Source organism: Synchiropus splendidus, chromosome 14 (genome assembly GCF_027744825.2).
Source record: "Synchiropus splendidus isolate RoL2022-P1 chromosome 14, RoL_Sspl_1.0, whole genome shotgun sequence".
NCBI classification, from domain to species: Eukaryota; Metazoa; Chordata; class Actinopteri; order Syngnathiformes; family Callionymidae; genus Synchiropus; species Synchiropus splendidus.
The window spans coordinates 15,484,817-15,504,517 of NC_071347.1; the positions used below are offsets into that span (position 1 = coordinate 15,484,817).

Here is a 19,701-nt window from a genome sequence, read left to right on the forward strand (position 1 = left end):
CAGTGACGCAAGAGACAATAAACCCTCAGGTGGACCACAGTCCAGTGACTGACAAACTTGGGCTTGGAATTATAAGGTTTAATTTTGTAAACATCCCTGTTGAATACATTAATTGTCACAATGAAACTAACAAGGTGACACAACATATCTGGAGTCAGTTATAGGATACAGGTATGACAGGATATTGTGTAAGACTGAAGACAGTTTTTGAACCTGAATGCAAGGCGGAGGTGTCTGCGGGCAGAGAGACCTTTGCACTGCTCCTCACTATAATGCTGGCTCAAGTGGCACCTTTGTGCCAGTCTCCAGGACTCCAGGAAGATTGTCGATCCTCTGTGTTGTAAAGTACTGAGAACTGCAGCACAGAGACCACCATGAAGACTGTCTTGAAACAAACCCTGTTCCTCATCTCCACTCTTCTATTGCTGTCTCATGCCACAGAAATGCAGGGTAAGTAATGGAATGTTCATTTAACATCTTTTCCTGGAATCACACCAAATGGAGTCGCAGCGATTACAATGGCCCGTGCCACCACAGGTAAAATAATAAACATGAAAAGTTGTAACAGAAATGAATATGTTTGAGATGAGAAGTTGCCGGATGCGCGACAGGCTCCTTACAGACATGCGTTGGACTTGCAAAGTAGCCTTTGTGTTTTGGCGTGTTTCCAGCTAACAGTCAGTGTTGGTTCGTCTCATGTAGTTAGCTATTAAAGTACTGCCAAAAGGAGCCTGAATAACCGACCTGACACACTTAGTACGCGCCACTAGGGGTGCCACAGGGTGCCTGAAACGGGCACCAATGACTGTTGCAAGTCTATGGGCGCTGCTGCTTGGATGGAGTGATTCTTGGTCACAGCCATTACTGTTAACAAGCGCAACTGAAAACAATAAAAATCGGAGTGAATTGAGATCATGGACAAATGCGGAGGTGCAAATCGAAGGGTTCGTTTCACTAGATCGAGTCGTGCATGACACTCTAACGTCAGATCAGTCTTGATACATACAGACCATCAGACAAATAAACTGTGTATGGACTCCCAAATACCTCATGAAAATGTAGCACTTTCATGGAGCGCTGTGGTATATTGCATGCAGGTCAGATGAGGAGTGAGAGCTGAACTTTTATCTTATCAAATTGAGTATTGGTGTCATTTGACAAATGATTTATTGTAGGTATGAATAAATAACCAAGGCAGTCGAAAGTCAGAACCTTTGTCCGAGTGACATCGAACATACTGACACTCCCTGATATAAAACTGTCCATGTTTCTTTTATAGTGTAAGATTGGTGAAATGACTGGTAGGCCAGTCCCTCTCCATGGAGACTAGGGGTCCTGCTTACCCTTTTTGAACATCACCAGGACGGAAACACATATGCCTCAATCTTCAACACTCTGTCTGCATGATCATGTGCAATGACAGATTCAGTTGCTGGAACTTGACCTTGACACTTGACTTTCTAGTTTTAAAATCATGCTTATTTTGTGTGTTTAAAATGCTGATATATTGCCTGTTTCCCAACAGCACCTGTGGTCCACACCAAGCTGGGAAGCCTGAGGGGCGAACTGTTGACCGTGAAGGGAACAGAGAATAAGGTTCATTCCTTCCTGGGTGTCCCCTTTGCAAAACCCCCCGTGGGCCCTGCACTGAGACTGGCTGCACCTCAGGCTGTGGAAGGATGGGAGGGAGTAAGAGATGCCACCAAACAGCCTCCCATGTGAGAAGGAATCATTGGCATGCCTATTATGTCAAGCATAATATTCATGTGTCTTACCAACTCGACAACTTTCTAGATCCTTTAAGACAAGAATTTTCCGGTCCCAGTTTCTGTCAAAAGCAAGCGTCGCCACTGTCTTCAGCATGCAGCATGTTCTGCACTGACCCCCTGCCCATTCTGATGACATCATTGACCAATTTTTAGAGACTTGTGCGTCACGCAAATCTTTCTGTTTCAGGTGTATTCAAGACAGAGAACTCAGTATGGACATGATTGTTAGGATTTTGGGATTTAAAGTGGAAATACCAGAAGTCTCCGAAGACTGTCTTTACCTGAACATCTACACACCTGCAACCAGACCTAAAGATGCCAAACTCCCGGTGAGAAAACTTCCCATTACTCGCCACTTGATTCTTGCTTGTCACTTTGTCTCTTGTGAATGGATAAAATGCACCCCGCAGATACAGTGGAACACTTCATCAGTGATGGGTTTTTGGGAAGCATCAGAATCCTTGCCTCAGTCCCCTATTCTCTGTAGGCTTTCTTTCCATAGACAGCATTCAGGCACCTGCTTAGAAAGTATTCCAGAGGACATCCATTGTTAAGGTACCAGGATGGTGTCTTCAGTTTGCGTTAGGCATAAAACACTGGAGCAGCCCTGGGCCACATGTTTCCCTTTTGTATTTATAACCCTCAGCCACATAGGGCTGTGCATCTTCATTGGTCTTACGATTCCATTTCTGGATAATGTTATTCGATCCCATTCAATATCACAATTCATTACAACAGCTTGTCCATCTAATGCAACAGAAAATCTGCTTCTGCATCAATGGAGACAAGCAAGTAGCCAGATAAATTCCAACTCTCTGTCTTTGTGATTCATTATCTGTTATTCATCGCTCACACACAAAGAAAAACATCACTGCATTCTGGTTACAACCTCTAGAACGGTGGTCGACACTTATGTTCGCTTTGCTTTCATTGTTTTCTGTGAACATTTAGAAGTTATTTAAGAGCTTATGAAACATGTTTTTTTTTCTTTTTTTCCAAGTATTTCAAAAAAGATAAAACAGTAGAAAGAAACACTGAGTTTTGGTAATAGTTCAAATGACACAGCTATCCAACTCATACAGTTGTTTTTCTACTTGCTTGAGAAATATTTTGTTTTCAGAAAAATAAGGTTGAGTAGACAAGGATAAGGATAACAGAAGAAAGAAATACTTTTGGTTTTCAGTAATGACAACTATACAACTCATACACGACTGCGCTTAAAACAGATCATTTGTACTTGCTTGACAAATACCTTTAGTTTTCAGAAAAATAGGGTCAAGCAAACAAAGGATAAAAACAGAAGAAAGAAATACTTTTAGGTTTTTAGTATTAGTTCAAAAGAGTGACTCAGCTATTCCTGCTCATCAGTCTGTTTACTTTTATACCCTGCGTGAGTTTGAAAGCTTTTTTTTTTTTTACTGACTCAAGAAATACTTTCAGTAAATGCAGTCAAACAGTTTCGGATTATTTGAGAAATACTCTCAGTTTTCAGAAATAGGGAAGAGAAAAAAATCCCTTTAAGTTTCAGTATCAGTCAATGTTCGAACTGTTTCTGCATTCTAAACTAAATAATCAAAACAAGCAAGTGGCTACAATATTATTTCTGGTTTAAACATTTAGAAGTTATTCAAGATCTTATGAAACGTGTTTTTGTTTTCTTTTTTCTAATATTTCTAAAAAGATAAAACAGAAGAAAGAATGACTTTGGTGGACATTTTGGTGCTTGCCCCCTCTCTCTAACCAGCATGCAATATCTGAAAATGTTGCTCTTCTATCCTTAGGTCATGGTGTGGATCCATGGAGGAGGCTTGACAATGGGCGCAGCTTCATCCTATGATGGATCTGCCCTGGCAGCCTATGAGAATGTGGTTCTAGTATCAATCCAGTACCGCTTGGGACTCCTTGGCTTTCTGAGGTGAGTCATGCGTATATGCATACTGTATTGATGGATTAAGAGTTTGCATATCAACAATCCAGCACTGGTGACGAGCACATGGCAGGAAACTGGGGCATGCTGGACCAAGTGCAGGCCCTGAAGTGGGTCCAGGAGCACATTCACAACTTTGGAGGAGCCTCTAACTCAGTCACCATATTCGGGGCGTCTGCTGGTGGAGTGAGCGTGTCCCTTTTGGTAAGGTCCATTGTGAGATCCAGCTTGGCTCCTTTTCATATGCTCTTTGTGTCTGTGCGTCCAATTTAAATGTCATGTCAGAAGTACGCCTTCACTAATGAATTTATAGCTACAGAGTGAACTCCCCTTTCATGTGTTTTCTGGACAGCTTCTCTCACCATTGACTGAGGGCCTGTTCCACAAAGCGATTGCTGAGAGCGGCACTGCTGCGATGGCATCTCTTGTCCAAGAGAACTCTCTTGCAATGACTCAGGTGAGTCGTCAATACACATAACTTGGATTTGGAGCAAATGATTTGTGTGTTCCCAGATTATCGCAAACAAGTCAGGATGTAGTGTTGAATCCACTCAGAAGATCGCAGACTGTATGAAGAACCTGGATATGGATACAATCAACACCCTTGTCAAGGTAAGGCTTTGATAATGAAATTGCTGGAGAGACGTGTGTGATTTCCATAGTCATGTCACAACAATCCACTTTCTTCTCAAGGATCTAACTTTAGGCTATCCTGTAGTCACGGATGGACACTTTCTGACACAATCTGTGCAACAGCTGTATAAGAATCACGAACTTCAAAAGAAGCCATTCATCACAGGAGTTAACAGTGATGAGGGCGGCTATTTGATGCCAAACGTAAGTTTGAATCTACAATACTCTTCCATTTAAACTATGAATGAATATGCCAATAGACGGGTATTCATAAACTCATATATTCTCTAGAAGTCTACAGCAAGGAGCTACACATTTTGCATGCATTTTTTATCTTCATACTTGTGTCATTACTAGTTCTTTCTACATTCAAACTGGACGGAGGGACTGGACCGGGAGGAAGTTTCAAACACCATGTCAGTCTTTCTTCCTGATGTAAGATGTTTTATATTTTGATACTTTGACTGTCTGTTTACATGGTATCGATGCAAGATTTTTCAATTTCTGATTATATATTGGTAAGGCCAAAGTAAGAGAGCTGGTGCTGGAGGAATACTGGGGAAACACTGATGACCGAGTGAAAAACAGAGACGCTTTCACTCGGTACATGGGAGATCTTTTTTTCAACATTCCAGCTGTTGTTACGGCCAATGCTCACAGAGGTAATACTCCGTCCGGTGAAATACAACTTCATTGTCAAGCTGTGTGACTGCCATGTGTGACGCTGAACTGTATTCTGGCAGATGCCGGTGCCCCTGTATATCTGTACGAGTACAGGTTTATCCACTCTCTTTTTAAATCAAAAAGGCCAAGCTTTGTCGGAAGTGACCACGGAGATGAAGTCTTCTCAGTGTTTGGATCTTGTTTCACACAGGCTCATTTTAAATTACCCGGTAAGCCCATGAAAAATATATTAATATTTCTTGGTGTGTGTGGTTGGTGTGGTTACAGGAATGTTTCAGATGTCACCTGACTTGTGTTTCCAGACCCCTGCTTGGTAGAAGAAGAAGAAGTAGCCAGAACCGTGATGAGCTACTGGGCCAACTTTGCTCGCACCGGGTAAGTGATTAAAGGCTGAAACATGAGATTGAAAATGCAATGGAAGAACAGAAACTAAAACTCTGGATGCAGGTCTCCAAATGGGAAGGGTCTGGTTCACTGGCCAAAGTACGACAAAGAGGAACCATACCTGGCAATCGCAGAGGAGCAGGTGGTTGATCATCACCTCAAGAATGAGCACTTTATCTTCATGACTGAGACTCTTCCAGAGAAGATCCAGGAGCTATACCCAACTGCTACTCAGGGAAAACAGGACCACAATGAGCTGTGATGTCATTTTGCTTCTTCATTGCCACTATTAAAGTTGAGTCTAAAATAAATTGTTGACTGACTACATAACATTTTTACCTGGACTCATGATGTTCTGAAAGGATAAGTCAGAATCTTTAAAATGTCTCAATGCCAAAATGTCTGTCAGTCGAAGACATATTTTAACCAAAATGATTTTTCACTAAAGGCCAATTATTAAAACTGAAAAAGGCTCGTCCCGAAGACCTCGATCGCTATGATCGCAGCATTTTTCTTATCCGTCATACTTGATACTAGAAACTCTTCAGCCCATCTTCAATGCCCCAAAATTGTCTTATATTGTAACATTTTCCTTCAGGGCTTTTTACATTTTTTTAATTGATCTGCAAAATGGATACTTTCTTCTTCAAGCCAACGTTATCAAAAGTCCTCTTTCATTTAGCAGTGAACCAAATGGAAAGTGTCCTGTTGACAAACATGAAGCATACAAGGAAGTGGATCTAAAGAATCGGGCAATTTCACACATTTTAAATCTACTCCGATGTGCCAAAAATACTGTCAGAAGATGGGTGCCAACTGGGTTTTGTACTTCTCCCGTATGAATAAATGCACTTTTCAACAAAGGTAGAACTGGTTGGTAGTTAAAGTCGCAAAAACACATGCAGATGCAGAGGCAGACGTGAGGTATATCTACAGTTCCTAAGTTACTTCTTTACTTCAAATATAGAGGAAGGTGGTGGAGACTAAGACTTGAAAAGGTATTGTTAATAACCTTGCAAATTTTATATAAATGTATGATGGTGAATTTGAAATTGCATGTCACCCCAAATAACAAGGTCAGAAACAGTAACTTCTGAGAAGTGAATACCAAATTGTACAAAAATGGCTGTATTCAGAAGCAATATTCCATCAAAGACAGAAGAAACACAAAGAAGCAAGAAGGTGGGATCGAAAAATGAGGCTGACAATGAGATAGAGAAGGAGGCTAGTTAGCAACGACAATGCCAGTGATAACCACCGTAGTATAGATGCAAAACACCAAATCAGAAAGTAGTGCCATAAGCTGAACTTTGAAAAGGCATTGCCTCAATGAAAAAGTAGAAAATATATCTGCTCAGAGAAGACAACTCATCGATGCTGTGGAGGATCGAACAGTGAGAATTATAGATACATGTAGTATAATACATGCTACAGCCACTACTTGTTGCTGTTGTTTCCACAACAGAATGGGTTTATATTCCTCCCTGTCGCATCTGTCATCAATCTTCCTTGAAAAAAGTTTTTCCTCACTTCCCAGAGCTGACCAGAAGGTGACAGTATATTCCAAGGCACTCTAGTCTCCACTGACAGTGCTGATGCACAACTTAAGAGAAAGACCCATGAATATATGAGAAAACTGCTTTTCCTCAGCTGTCCACTGCAGCGGAGCATGATCCTTGGGCTTCACATTTGGATGTCGATGTTAAGTTACATAACGGGACGTTGCGCAAGACAAGAGCACAGCCTTTTAAGTCTCTGGACGTCTGAACGATTTTCTCAGTTCTCTATCTCTTTAAAGGCAGACAGGCCTTTGTACTGCCCCTCAAAATAGTGTTGGGTTACTAGCGCAGATCAAGTTTTATTGTGTGAGCCTTTGGACAGGAAAGTCACCAGTTCCTCTTGTTGCTGAGAGCAGCAGCACAGAGACGAACATGAAAACTATTAATAAACAAACCTCGGTCCTCATCTCCACTCTCCTGTTCCTCAATGTGGCTGCAGAATTGCTGAGTAAGTAAAGTTTATTTAACTTCATTCATACATACTCTAAGATGCAGACCCTCCAGCACGGCATAGAAACTGATGCACACTAACTCAGGTTGGATCGGTGCATATTGTTTTAGCGTGTTTAGCACTTTGGTTACTCAACCTGCAGGAATATCTGTATAAAGGTCAAGGTGAGACAGAACCTGTGGAACAACTGCTTTCTCAAGTGGCGCCGTTGTATTATCATATTGCCTTGTTTTGAAGGTCTCGAAAAATGCATTGCAAAAACAAGACATTTTCGGAACCCCTTTGCCTCTACATTTGAATTAACCATGTATTTCTCGCCGGTTATCAGATTAATCTGACACTGAGGTGAAATAAATCGTCTATAAAAACTACGTAGTTTTGTTTCTGTGTTACCATTGTACCTAAAGACAAGGAGGAGGTTGAAGCGCAAGACTGTTGTATATATATATATATATATATATGTATTATAACAGAGCCTGTTTTCCGACAGCGCCTTTGGTCCACACCAAGCTAGGAAGCGTGAGGGGTGACATATTGACCGTTAAAGGAACGGAGAATAAGGTTCATGCCTTTCTGGGTGTCCCTTTTGCAAAGCCACCCGTTGGCCCTGCACTGAGACTGGCGGCACCTCAGGACCCAGAAGGATGGGAGGGAGTAAGAGATGCCACCAAACAGCCTCCTATGTGAGGAACAATTGCCTTTTATAAAGAGAAACAAGACTATGTCACACTTGTAAATATTTTTGTTTTAGGTGTGTCCAGGATTGGCAGGTCAGCGCACAATTTATTGAAAAGGTTTTCCAACTTCAGATGGAACTGCCAGGAGTGTCGGAAGACTGTCTGTACCTGAACATCTACACACCGGCAACCAGACCTCATGATGCCAAACTCCCAGTAAGGACATCTTTCTAAAGTAACACACTGCATATAAGATACCGTAATTTCTGGACTGTAAGCCACTACTTTTTTCTCACGGTCTGAGCCCTGCGGCTTACACAACAGCACGGCTGTAATGTATGGACTTTTACAGGCTGAAAACAGACTAAATTAGAGGCGATGAAATCAAAAGCTTTTTATTTACCTTTGAAACACTCAAAATGCACTGTGTTCGCCTGCGTGTCCACAGCTCCGTCAAGAGAGTCGATCTCCAGGAGGTCTGGAATCGAGAAGAAGCAGCTGAGACCTGCAGTGGTGTCGGAACTGTGGGCACGCGGGCAAAAACAGCACATTTTGAAGGCTTTAATGTGAATAAAACATGTGAGACGCCGTCCCAAGACAAAGTGTGTTCGGCTGAAAAGCCTGACGCAAACACAAGTGTGTCATGTTTTGGCTGCAGACTTGATCCCGTCTGGAGAGCTGCACCTTGTCTCGGGACACTCTCCCGAGGGAGTGAGCTTCTCGCCTCAGGCGACTCGGCGCTAGATGCTACGTGTACTCTATAGCGCGACTCCGCACAAATATGATAAATGCCGGACAGTAAAGGGTGTGATCGCTGTCTGGGCAGACAACATTGTTCAAAGCGCAGTAGCCAGGAACTGAAAGATCACCAGACAATTCATTGATCATCTCTGATGTCTGGATCTGTACTGATTAAAACCTTCTCGATCATCAGTAGTCTTTCTCACTGTGTTCAACTTATTGTGAGAGCGGCGTGGATGGATCAAGAGAACTCTCCTTATTACACAGCTTGTTTCTTGATGCTGGAGCCCGTGTTGAAAAGTGTTTTTAAGCCGATGCACCACTGACCTGTCCACAGTGCAGACAGCACCACTGAACCTGTGACTTATAGACCAGTGCGGCTTGTGTATGAACAAGATCTATTTTCCTTCTTAAATTTAGCGGGTGCAGCTAATATTCTGTTGCGCTCTATAGTCCGGAAATTACGGTACTTACAGATTTAGAGAATATAGAATCAACAAAAAGAATCAACGTCATTGCCAACCTGCCTCCATGGGAAGATGTCTCCATTAAACTAAGTTTCTGAATAAAATTAAATATTCACTCTATTGTCTTTGTATTACAAGAATGCTAGATGTGGAGTATGTAAAGTCCGACTAACTTAGCAACTACACTAACCGATGCTGGAAAAATCTGCACATCAGCCGATGTTTCTGAGTCTTTAAACATCACAAACCAGCTTCCTAACTTTGCTCAAGTTACAAAACACAGTTGATATCGGGTTTGTTATCTGTTCACTACATGCATGACCGAGAAAAACATGCTGCATCACGTTACACACACACACACTCACATGACTTCTCCATTGTGTATAAGGTCATTAGACATCATAAGACCGTGATTTGTCTTGGAGTTTGTTTTCTTCCACTGTGTAACTGAAGCTCGCACAGTTGCACATCACCCAGCCCGAGCTATTCAGTCACACGCTAGTTTAGTCCAGCTATCAACCACATTATCCAGGTCATGGAGTCGCACTATGAAAAAGTCAAATTCCTCTTCAGTAGTAGCTGTTCACATGTATTTAAAAATCTGACTCACGCAATAATCCGATTTTCTGTACCAAAATTAACAGTGGGACATGTGACACATCATGATTTCCGGTAGGTTAGCCAATGTTTTTGAGGCTTTAAACATCACAAACCAGTTTCCTGACAGTTTCCAGTTGGTTTAAGCATCTGCGGAGTGAGGAGGCAGTTGCTTGCAATTCAGAAGGGAGCAGGGTGCTGTGTAAAAGCCCTTGGCTACATATCTGCCATTTGTCCAAAAACCCTCACACATTATATTTTACAATGTTGCTCTTCTGCCTGGACAGGTCATGTTGTGGATCCATGGAGGAGGCTTAACAATGGGCACAGCTTCAATGTATGATGGATCTGCCCTGGCAGCCTATGAGAATGTAGTTGTGGTGTCAATACAATACCGCTTGGGACTCCTTGGCTATCTAAGGTAAGTCATGAAAATAAATAAATACTGCACGATGAATATCTGCCTTTAAAACATGGGTGGAATAATTTGCCTATCCAGCACTGGTGATGAGCACATGGCCGGAAACTGGGGCATGCTGGACCAAGTGCAGGCCCTGAAGTGGGTCCAGGAGCACATCCACAACTTTGGAGGAGCCTCTAACTCAGTCACCATATTTGGAGAGTCTGCTGGTGGAGTGAGCGTGTCCCTTTTGGTAAGGTCCATTGTGAGATCCAGCCTGGCTGCTTTTAAGTTCAGATTGTGTTGCAAAAAACTGATGTTCTTAATATGTGGTGAGGAAGGCAAAATAAGGATCCTTTTGCATATCTCTTCGAGCAGCTTCTCTCACCATTAACTGAAGGCCTGATCCACAAAGCTATTGCAGAGAGTGGCACTGCTGCAATGTATGCAATGGTTCAAGAGAACTCCCTAGCGACAGCTCAGGCAAGTTATCAATACTCTAGTTAGAAAATTGGTTCTGTACATTCATGTCATTTTTCATTTGTTTCAAATTGCTATACGGTGAAGCTTTTATATGTGTTTTTAGATGGTTGCAAACATGTCTGGATGTAGTGTTGAATCCACAGAGAAGATAGCAGAGTGCATGAAGAACCTGGATATGGAAACAATAAACACCCTTGTCAAAGTAAGTCTTCAATAATTCAATATATTCATCATTCAAAACTTCTGATTTCCATTTTCATGTAACAACTATTTTCCTCCCCAGGATTCTACATTACGGTTTCCCGTAATCACGGATGGACACTTTTTGACAAAGCCAGTGAAAGAGCTGCTTGAGAATCATGAACTTCAGAAGGTGCCGTTCATCACAGGAGTGACCGATGATGAGGGCGGCTATTTACTGATGCATGTAAGTCTGAAACGATAATGTTTCCATTTAAACCAGAATTATTAACTAGACATCTCATCATCCATGTTCTGGAAGCCCATAAGATGCCACATGTTTGACATACATTTCATCTGTTTATGGTCTCATTGTTAGTTCTTTGCACCTCCAAACTGGACTGAAGGACTGGACCGGGAACAAGTTTCAAACATCATGTCAACGTTTTTTCCTGATGTAAGTGAGAGAGCACCTGAATCTGGATGACAAAATGAATCTGAATGAAAACTTGAATTTGTTTATTTAATGAGGTCGAAGTGAGAGAGCTGCTGTTGGAGGAATATGGTGTCACCTCTGATGACCATATCAAAAACAGAGACGCCTTAACTCAACACATTGGAGATACAATTTTCAACATTCCAGCTGTTGTTGTGGCCAATGCACACAGAGGTATTACTCTGTCCTGGGAAATACACTATCTGCTCTGACCACAATGAGTGACTCTAGAACATATTCCGACAGATGCCGGGGCCCCTGTGTATTTTTATGAGTACAGGTACAGCCCATCTCTACTGAAGTCAAAAAGACCAAGCTTTGTTGGATGTGACCACGGAGATGAAATCTTTTCAGTGTTTGGATTCTGTTTCACACAGACACGTGTCGCATTACCTGGTGAGCCCATTCAAAAACATATTAATATTGTAGTGTGCATTTGGCGAGTGCAGTTGTAGGATTGGTCAATGTGCCAAATAATGTGTCTCCAGATCCTTGTTTGGTCGAAGAGGAACAACTAGCCAGAACCGTGATGAGCTACTGGGCCAACTTCGCTCGCACCGGGTAAGTGATTCAAGGTCAAAACATGAGACTGAAAACAGCATGAGAAGAACAGAAACTAAAACTCTGCATGCAGGTCTCCAAATGGGAAGGGTCTGGTTCACTGGCCCAAGTACGACAAAGAAGAAACATACCTGGCAATCGGAGAGGAGCAGGTGGTTGATCATCACCTCAAGAATGAGCACTTTACCTTCATGACTGAGACTCTTCCAAAGAAGATCCAGGAGCTATATCAGAAAAAACAGACCCACAATGAGCTGTGATGTCACTTTCCAATTTCATTCACATTATTAAAGTTGATTCGTCTGTTGGGTTTATTTGTTGTCTGAATTTCTTTTACTTTTATCACTTCCTGTCTCATAAAAATGAAAAAAACCCCAAACAAAACGATTGTACAAAAAAGACAAATTTACCCCTGTTTTTTTAATGTAAAGTATTAACATAAAGTATTAATAAAAAAAGTACATTTGCTTTGATGGTTTTTATTTAATATAGTACACAAGCAACTGTAAGACGACTGCCAACTTGATAACACTACAGTGACTCTTTTACCTCATCACCATAGGACACCACTCACAGCTGATATTGCATATTTATCCTGTTATGTTTCAGTAAGAGAAGCGGTGAGGAGGTTATGGCTTTTGTCAGAGTCAAAGCAGAAACACAATCATAATCTGAGGATGTCTGATCTACTAACTGTGAGGTGGAATGACCTTTGAACATCTATTTACTACCGTGTTTGGTCAGACAGGCAGATCAAGCGACAGACTCGCACGAGCCTCTGGAGAGGAAAGTTGCCAGTTCCCCTTGTTGCTGAGAGCTGCAGCACACAGAACAACATGAAAACTGTGTCTGCACAATCCTTGCTCCTCATCTCCACTTTCCTGTTCCTCTGTGCAGCTGCAGAATTGCAGGGTAAGTAAAAGGAAGTTATTTTTTAAAGTATTTTTTATTGAATAGATTTTGGGCCTCTCACAGGGTAGGAATTGATTTACAGGCTGGATTTCAATGTTACATTTGGTTTGGACTAGATTAGACTGCCTTTATTTACAAGAGTGCTTTGGTTACTCAACCTGCAGGAATATCTGTACTAAGGTTATATGTGGTTAGATTTAACAGAGCACAGGAACTAGTTTGGAGTAATTCAGGTTGGATCTGGTCATAATGTTCTGTTTTTCTGATGCAACCTGCAGGGATAAGCGTACAAAGGTGAGGGTGTGACAGAACCGGTGTGACAACTGCTTTTTCTGGTGTCCTATTCTGTCATGCTGCCTTACTTTGAACATCTTGCAAAGTAAAAGTGAGAACAATGCATATCATATCTTTCCCTGGTAATGAGATACAAAGGTAAACTCTGATCTGATACAGAGGTGGAATGAATGAATGCCATATAGTTGTGTCTAGGGAAAAGGTTGAAGAGTGACGCCTGAGGCAAAGTGAGCCATTATGTCCACCTTTGCCCACAATAAATGATTGATCTACTTCCTATTTAGATGCAAATATCTCTCATTGCTCACATCTCATAAAAAGCTTAGATATGGCAGTCAACACCTTTGTCCAAGTTGCAACTCACACAATATTTTACTGCATGAGTTAAACTAATCAACGCTTGGCAGGTCAACCTTTGCAAAAGGAGGCTAGAGGTCCTACAGCAGACTTTTGCTATCAGCTTTGACTGCCACTGACTCAACAAACACTAAGAACCTGGTTAATTTGAGAGGTAGCAGCACCACATTATAAGTGATATGATAACTTCAGTTTGATACACACCGTTTGTGGTGTCATCATCGTGTTCATGAGAGAGATGGCTTTCAAATGAAAAAAATACCTGAAGAAAAATATGAATTGCCGTTATTAACGTTGAAAAATGTCGTGTTTTCCCAACAGCACCTGTCATCCACACCAAGCTGGGAAGCCTGAGGGGTGATGTATTGACCGTGAAGGGAACAGAGAATAAGGTTCATGCCTTTCTGGGTGTCCCCTTTGCAAAACCACCTGTGGGCCCTGCACTGAGACTGGCACCACCTCAGGCTGTGGAAGGATGGGAGGGAGTAAGAGATGCCACCAAACAGCCTCCCATGTGAGAAGGAATTATCTTCTCTGCTCTACTGGTGAAAAAAACGATGAGCAACAAGTCTAGGGAATTTTTCCAGTTCCTGTGATAAGCCTGTATTGCTGCTGTTAGCAGAGTCAAGTCACAGAGCACTTTCAAATGGTCAGTGTCACAGGCGTGTCATGTAAATCTTTCTGTTTCAGGTGTATCCAAGACAAAGCACTGAGTGTGGAAATGTTTGAAGAGATTTTAGGAATTAAAGTTGAAATCCCTGAGGTGTCAGAAGACTGTTTGTTCCTCAACATCTACACTCCTGCAACCAGACCTCACGATGCCAAACTCCCGGTGAGAAATTATTATTATTTTTATTTTTATTTTTTTTACACTTTTCACGACGCTGTTCTTTGGTTGGTAGACAGGCTTTTTTTTATGAAGTCAGAAGAATTAGCAGAATTATAAAGGCACCAGGGTGGTGTCATAAAACACTGGACCAGCTGAAAATGTTGCTCTTCTGTCTGGACAGGTCATGGTCTGGATCCATGGAGGAGGTTTTGTAATGGGCTATGCTACAATGTATGATGGATCTGCCCTGGCTGCCTATGAGAATGTAGTTGTAGTGTCAATCCAGTACCGCCTGGGAGTACTTGGCTTTCTAAGGTAAGTCATGTGTTAGTGTACACTTGTAGATGAAATCACACTCAGTTGTGAAGATCTGCCTTTAAAACTGGGCCTATAAGCTTGTGCATATCAACAATCCAGCACTGGTGACGAGCACATGGCAGGAAACTGGGGCATGCTGGACCAAGTGCAGGCCCTGAAGTGGGTCCAGGAGCACATCCACAACTTTGGTGGAGCCTCTAACTCAGTCACCATATTTGGAGAGTCTGCCGGTGGAGTGAGCGTGTCCCTTCTGGTAAGGTCCATTGTGAGATCCAGCTTGGCTCCTTTATATCAGCTCTTTGTGTCTGTGCGTCCAATTTGTACCGTATTTTCCGGACTATAGAGCGCACCGGAATATTAGCCGCACCCACCAAATCTAACAAGGAAAATGGATTTTGTTCATACATAAGCCGCACCGCTCTATAAGCCGCGGGTGCACCGTTGCTGTCTGCGCCACAGAAAATGCATGAGGATCACTTCTAGCGATCCTCTAGTACTAGTTTTGAAAACGGGGTCCAGTGTCGAGACTGACTCATGAAACAATCTTGCCAATGTTCTGAACTCCAGTCATGAACTCCTCACATCTTATTTACATTTAAAGTGTTCAAAAAGCGCTGTTTCCACCCTCCAGTAGATCGTCTCTGTCAGCAGAGCTGCGGACACGCGGGCGAAAACAGCGCAATTTGAGCGCTTTAAAGGTAAATAAAACGCCCGTGATGTCATCGGTTTGATGTGACGAAGCTCAATATTTTTGCCAGCAAAGAGCGTGCTCATTAGACTCTAAAAACTCGGGATGCTCCGAGAGACGGGGAGAGCACTCAGCTGAAGCAGCGCGGTGTCTTCAACCTCTTTCATGAAAGTTCTCACTCTGGACGGTTGCAAACGTTTCAGATTCACCGCGAACGCTGCATCTGACACACACAAGACTGCAGCGGATTCGGTCCCGGTTGATTCCGTCTTAAAACGACACATGAGAAAGGCTGCTCATCTGGCGCGGTGAAATTAATGATTATTTCTCGGGCAATATGCTTCGCTTTCTGAACGTCACGCTCAGACCGGCGAGTGTCGCGAGTGACCGCTGGTTCCTGCAGTTTCACTTTCACGAGCACCAGAAAACTCTCTGTGCTCCGTCAAGTGCTGGTGTTTTAAATATCGTATTGAATTCGTGGCGTTGACGCCTTTTAACGTGCATGTGCTGCAGGATGCAAACTTGACATGACGGACTGAAAAAAGCTTCCGCATTAGACACGCCGTTGCCAAGCGAGTGGCGAGTCGGGAGGGAGGAGCGGACGCATCACAAACCGCGGGCGGTGCCTCATCAGAACGGCTGCTGTCACATGTGATCGGATTTTGTGACCGGCAATGACAGGCAGTGGTCGGCATTCACAGATCACAACGAGTTCAGCCTTTCATAATCGGTGGCCGATTGATTGGAATATCCCTGTAAAAATCAATATATTAGCCGCATCGTTTTATAAGCCGCAGGGTTCAGACCGCGAGAAAAAAGTAGCGGCTTATAGTCCGGAAATTACGGTATTGTATTTCACATGTTCTCTCTCTGGATTTATTGATGTTACAGTTAGGACCCCTTTCATGTGTTTTCTTGAACAGCTTCTCTCACCATTGACCGAGGGGCTGTTCCACAAAGCGATTGCTGAGAGCGGCACTGCTGCTATGGAGCCTCTTGTGCAAGAGAACTCTCTTGCGATCACGCAGGTGAGTCTTCATTTGTCATTTATCAATGTATGTTGTTTCTATACTCTTGGGTCTTTTACCCTTTGTTTAAAATATTCTGATGAAGCCTTTGTGTGGGTGTTTAGATGGTTGCAAACATGTCTGGATGTAGCGTTGAATCCACAGAGAAGATCGCAGAATGTATGAAGAACCTGGATATGGAAAAACTTAACCCTGTGGTCAAGGTAAATCTTATAATAATAATTTAATTGGAGGAGAGAAATATCTCCTTTCCATTTTCATGGTCGAACTATCCCTTTTCTTCTCAAGGAGCAAACACTGAGGTATTCTATAATCAGGGACGGACACTTTCTGACAAAACCAGTGAAACAGCTGTTTGAGAATCATGAGTTTCTCAAGGTGCCGTTCATCACAGGCATAAACGATGACGAAGGGGGCTATTTAATGCCACGTGTAAGTCGGACTCATTCATACACTTCTTTTGAAAATATAATTACTGTGCCAATAAAAGTGTTTTTCATGCACTGAAAGCACACAGCAAGGAGCCACACATTTCGCATGGCTTTTTCTCTTGTCATTATTAGTACCTTGCAACCCCAAACTGGACGGAGGGACTGGACCGGGAGCAAGTGTCAAACACACTGTCAGCATTTCTTCCTGATGTAAGTTAAGATGTTTAATATTTACATCGATACCTATGTCACTAGGGAGAGTGTGTGGATGAAACAAATATGTTTACATAGTATTGATATTAGGGATATAATGACATATAATAGAATTATTACATAACTTGTTAAGGTCAAAGTAAGAGAGCTGGTGCTGGAGGAATACGGGGTGACCTCTGATGACCGAGTGAAAAACAGAGACGCTCTCACTCGGTACATAGGAGATCTTTTTTTCAACATTCCAGCTGTTGTCACGGCCAATGCTCACAGAGGTAATACTCCGTCCTGTGAAATACAACTTCATTGTTAAGCTGTGTGACTGCCATGTGTGACGCTGAAATGTATTCTGACAGACGCCGGTGCTCCTGTATATCTGTACGAGTACAGGTATATCCATTCTCTTTTGAAGTCAACAAGGCCGAGCTTTGTTAGATGTGACCACGGAGACGACATCTTTTCAGTGTTTGGTTTCTGTTTCACACAATCACATTTTAAATTACCCGGTAAGCCCATAAAAAACATTAATATTGCTTGGTGTGTGTGGTTGGTGTGGTTACAGGAATGTTTCAGATGTCACCTAACTTGTGTTTCCAGACCCCTGCTTGGTAGAAGAAGAGCAAGTAGCCAGAACCGTGATGAGCTACTGGGCCAACTTTGCTCGCACCGGGTAAGACCCACGTGCTCAAAGGTCAAGATGAAACAATCCAAGAGGAACAATACTGACTTACACTCTGCATGCAGGTCTCCAAATGGGAAGGGTCTGGTTCATTGGCCAAAGTACGACAAAGATGAACCATACCTGGCAATTGCAGAGGAGCAGGTGGTTGATCATCACCTCAAGAATGAGCACTTTATCTTCATGACTGAGACTCTCCCAGAGAAGATCCATCAATTACACTCAACTACCACTCAGGGAAAACAGGACCACAAGGAGCTGTGATGTCATTTTGCATCTTCATTCCCACTATTAAAGTTGGGTCTTAAATAACTTGTGTTTGTTTACTGACAACATGACTTTTCACATTGATTCATGATGTTCAGAAAGGATTCGTAATGACCTTTAAAATGTTTTAATGCCAAAATGTTTGGTCATGACTCACAGGTCAAAGACGACTTTTAAACAAAGTCATGAACTCTGCACCTTTCTTTACTCTCATAGCTGACACACCTGTTCAAATACAGTACAAGGTTTTTCTAATGTATAAAAAAAGGTGACGCCATGATAAATAACCTCAATACTTTTTCCCACTATTAATATGACCAATGAGCTACAACAAGAAAAACACTGAAATCTTTCAGGGAGGTGAATAAAAACAAACAATTGAGACAATGGTGTTGCCCAAGTGTGCACGCCCTCTAATAACTGGTGATGTGGCTGTGTTCGGATTTAACCAACTACATTTAAACTAATGTTAAATGTGAGTCAGCATGCACCTGCTCCTGATTCACCCCGAATACAGTTGAGCTGTTCAAGAACACTTTCCCAGACATTATTATCGCCACATCTTCCTGCACAAGCCATGACCTGCAGAGAGCTTCCAAATTAGAATGAGAAAAGAAACTGGCCATATTCCAACAGTAACATCTCGACATTTCTGTCAAGTTCTGGCTGCGTACGACAAATGACGTCTTCTTCATGTGTCTGTGGTCCAATGAAACCCAGGTTGAACTTTCTGGCCATAAATCCATAAGGTGTATTTGGTGCAGAAGCAACACTGCTCATCAACAGAAGAACACCATACCTCCAGTGAAGCAGGGTGTTGGCAGCATCACGCCGTTTTTCTTCAGCTGGATCTGGGGCAAAGGCCCCACTTTGTCAGGGTGGATGGAATTATGGGCAGCTCCAAGTACCAATCAGTGTCGCCACAAAAGCTTCTGTTCGAAAGATGAAGACAAAAGGAATTTCAGGTAATTTCATTTTTAAGAACGACAGCGACCCTAAGAACACAAGAACAAGTGAATGGGCAGATATTCCTCTTCAGCACCTCGTCTCTTGTCAGCCCCCTTCCCTCTGTTTTTGTCCAATAACCACAGCTGACCAATAGGTGGCAGTACATCCCCTCCAGTGAGTGTCCACTACCATCGCTGATGCCCACCTTTATGGGGGCAACTGCTTTCCATTAGCTGTTTATTGCATTTGGAGCACGGCGCATTCATAGCAGGCGATGTTGTCGGTTACATAACAGGGGGTTGGGCAAGCCAGAACACAGTTGGAACGTCTGAACTAGTTTCAGAGGTGGGAAGACCCCGGTGCTGCTCTTTACTGTGCTGTTGGGCAACAAGCGCAGAGGAAGCATCAGAGTCGCGCGAGCCTCTGCAGAGGAAGTTCGCTCAACCCCCTTGTGACCGAGAGCTGCAGCTCAGAGACCAAGATGAAAGGCCTTTGTACACAAACCTCACTCTTCCTCTTCGCTCTTCTGCTCCTTGGTGCGGCTTCGAAACTGCATTGTGAGTAGAGATAAGTTTATTTACCTTTTTCATTAGCTACGATGAGATGTTTGAACCTCTCCCACAGTGGCGGGACTTCCAAGGTGGCATCAAGGTGAATCTGATTGGCCACCCCGCGTGCTCCCTCCTCAATGCTCATTGACTCGTTGGAAATGTCAATCATTGTGTTCAGAC

The 19,701-nt window shown here is 42.7% G+C and overlaps 2 protein-coding genes and 1 long non-coding RNA gene across 3 annotated transcripts; 2 read left to right on the top strand and 1 right to left on the bottom strand.

Annotated features, from left to right (window-relative positions):
• The first annotated feature begins 374 nt into the window (after positions 1–374).
• Positions 375–5,659, top strand: LOC128771395 (cocaine esterase-like). The gene is made up of 13 exons (XM_053886814.1): positions 375–450; positions 1,526–1,718; positions 1,957–2,098; positions 3,551–3,684; positions 3,747–3,900; positions 4,049–4,153; positions 4,210–4,308; positions 4,390–4,533; positions 4,687–4,764; positions 4,853–4,991; positions 5,073–5,222; positions 5,316–5,388; positions 5,461–5,659. The coding sequence occupies exons 1-13, from the start codon at positions 375–377 to the stop codon at positions 5,657–5,659; spliced, it is 1,686 nt and encodes a 561-aa protein (XP_053742789.1).
• A 2,246-nt stretch (positions 5,660–7,905) lies between these two features.
• Positions 7,906–19,597, bottom strand: LOC128771174 (uncharacterized). Its single transcript, XR_008416596.1, has 3 exons — positions 19,475–19,597; positions 18,822–18,954; positions 7,906–12,233 (listed from the first exon to the last, which is right to left on the bottom strand). It is a non-coding gene; the product is annotated as an uncharacterized LOC128771174 (long non-coding RNA).
• Positions 12,756–18,051, top strand: LOC128771171 (fatty acyl-CoA hydrolase precursor, medium chain-like). Its single transcript, XM_053886362.1, has 13 exons — positions 12,756–12,921; positions 13,894–14,086; positions 14,263–14,404; positions 14,583–14,716; positions 14,819–14,972; positions 16,331–16,435; positions 16,540–16,638; positions 16,724–16,867; positions 16,999–17,076; positions 17,213–17,351; positions 17,433–17,582; positions 17,674–17,746; positions 17,821–18,051. Exons 1-13 carry the CDS (start codon positions 12,846–12,848, stop codon positions 18,017–18,019), a joined length of 1,686 nt encoding a protein of 561 aa, XP_053742337.1. The 5' UTR covers positions 12,756–12,845; the 3' UTR covers positions 18,020–18,051.
• Positions 19,598–19,701: the final 104 nt, after the last annotated feature.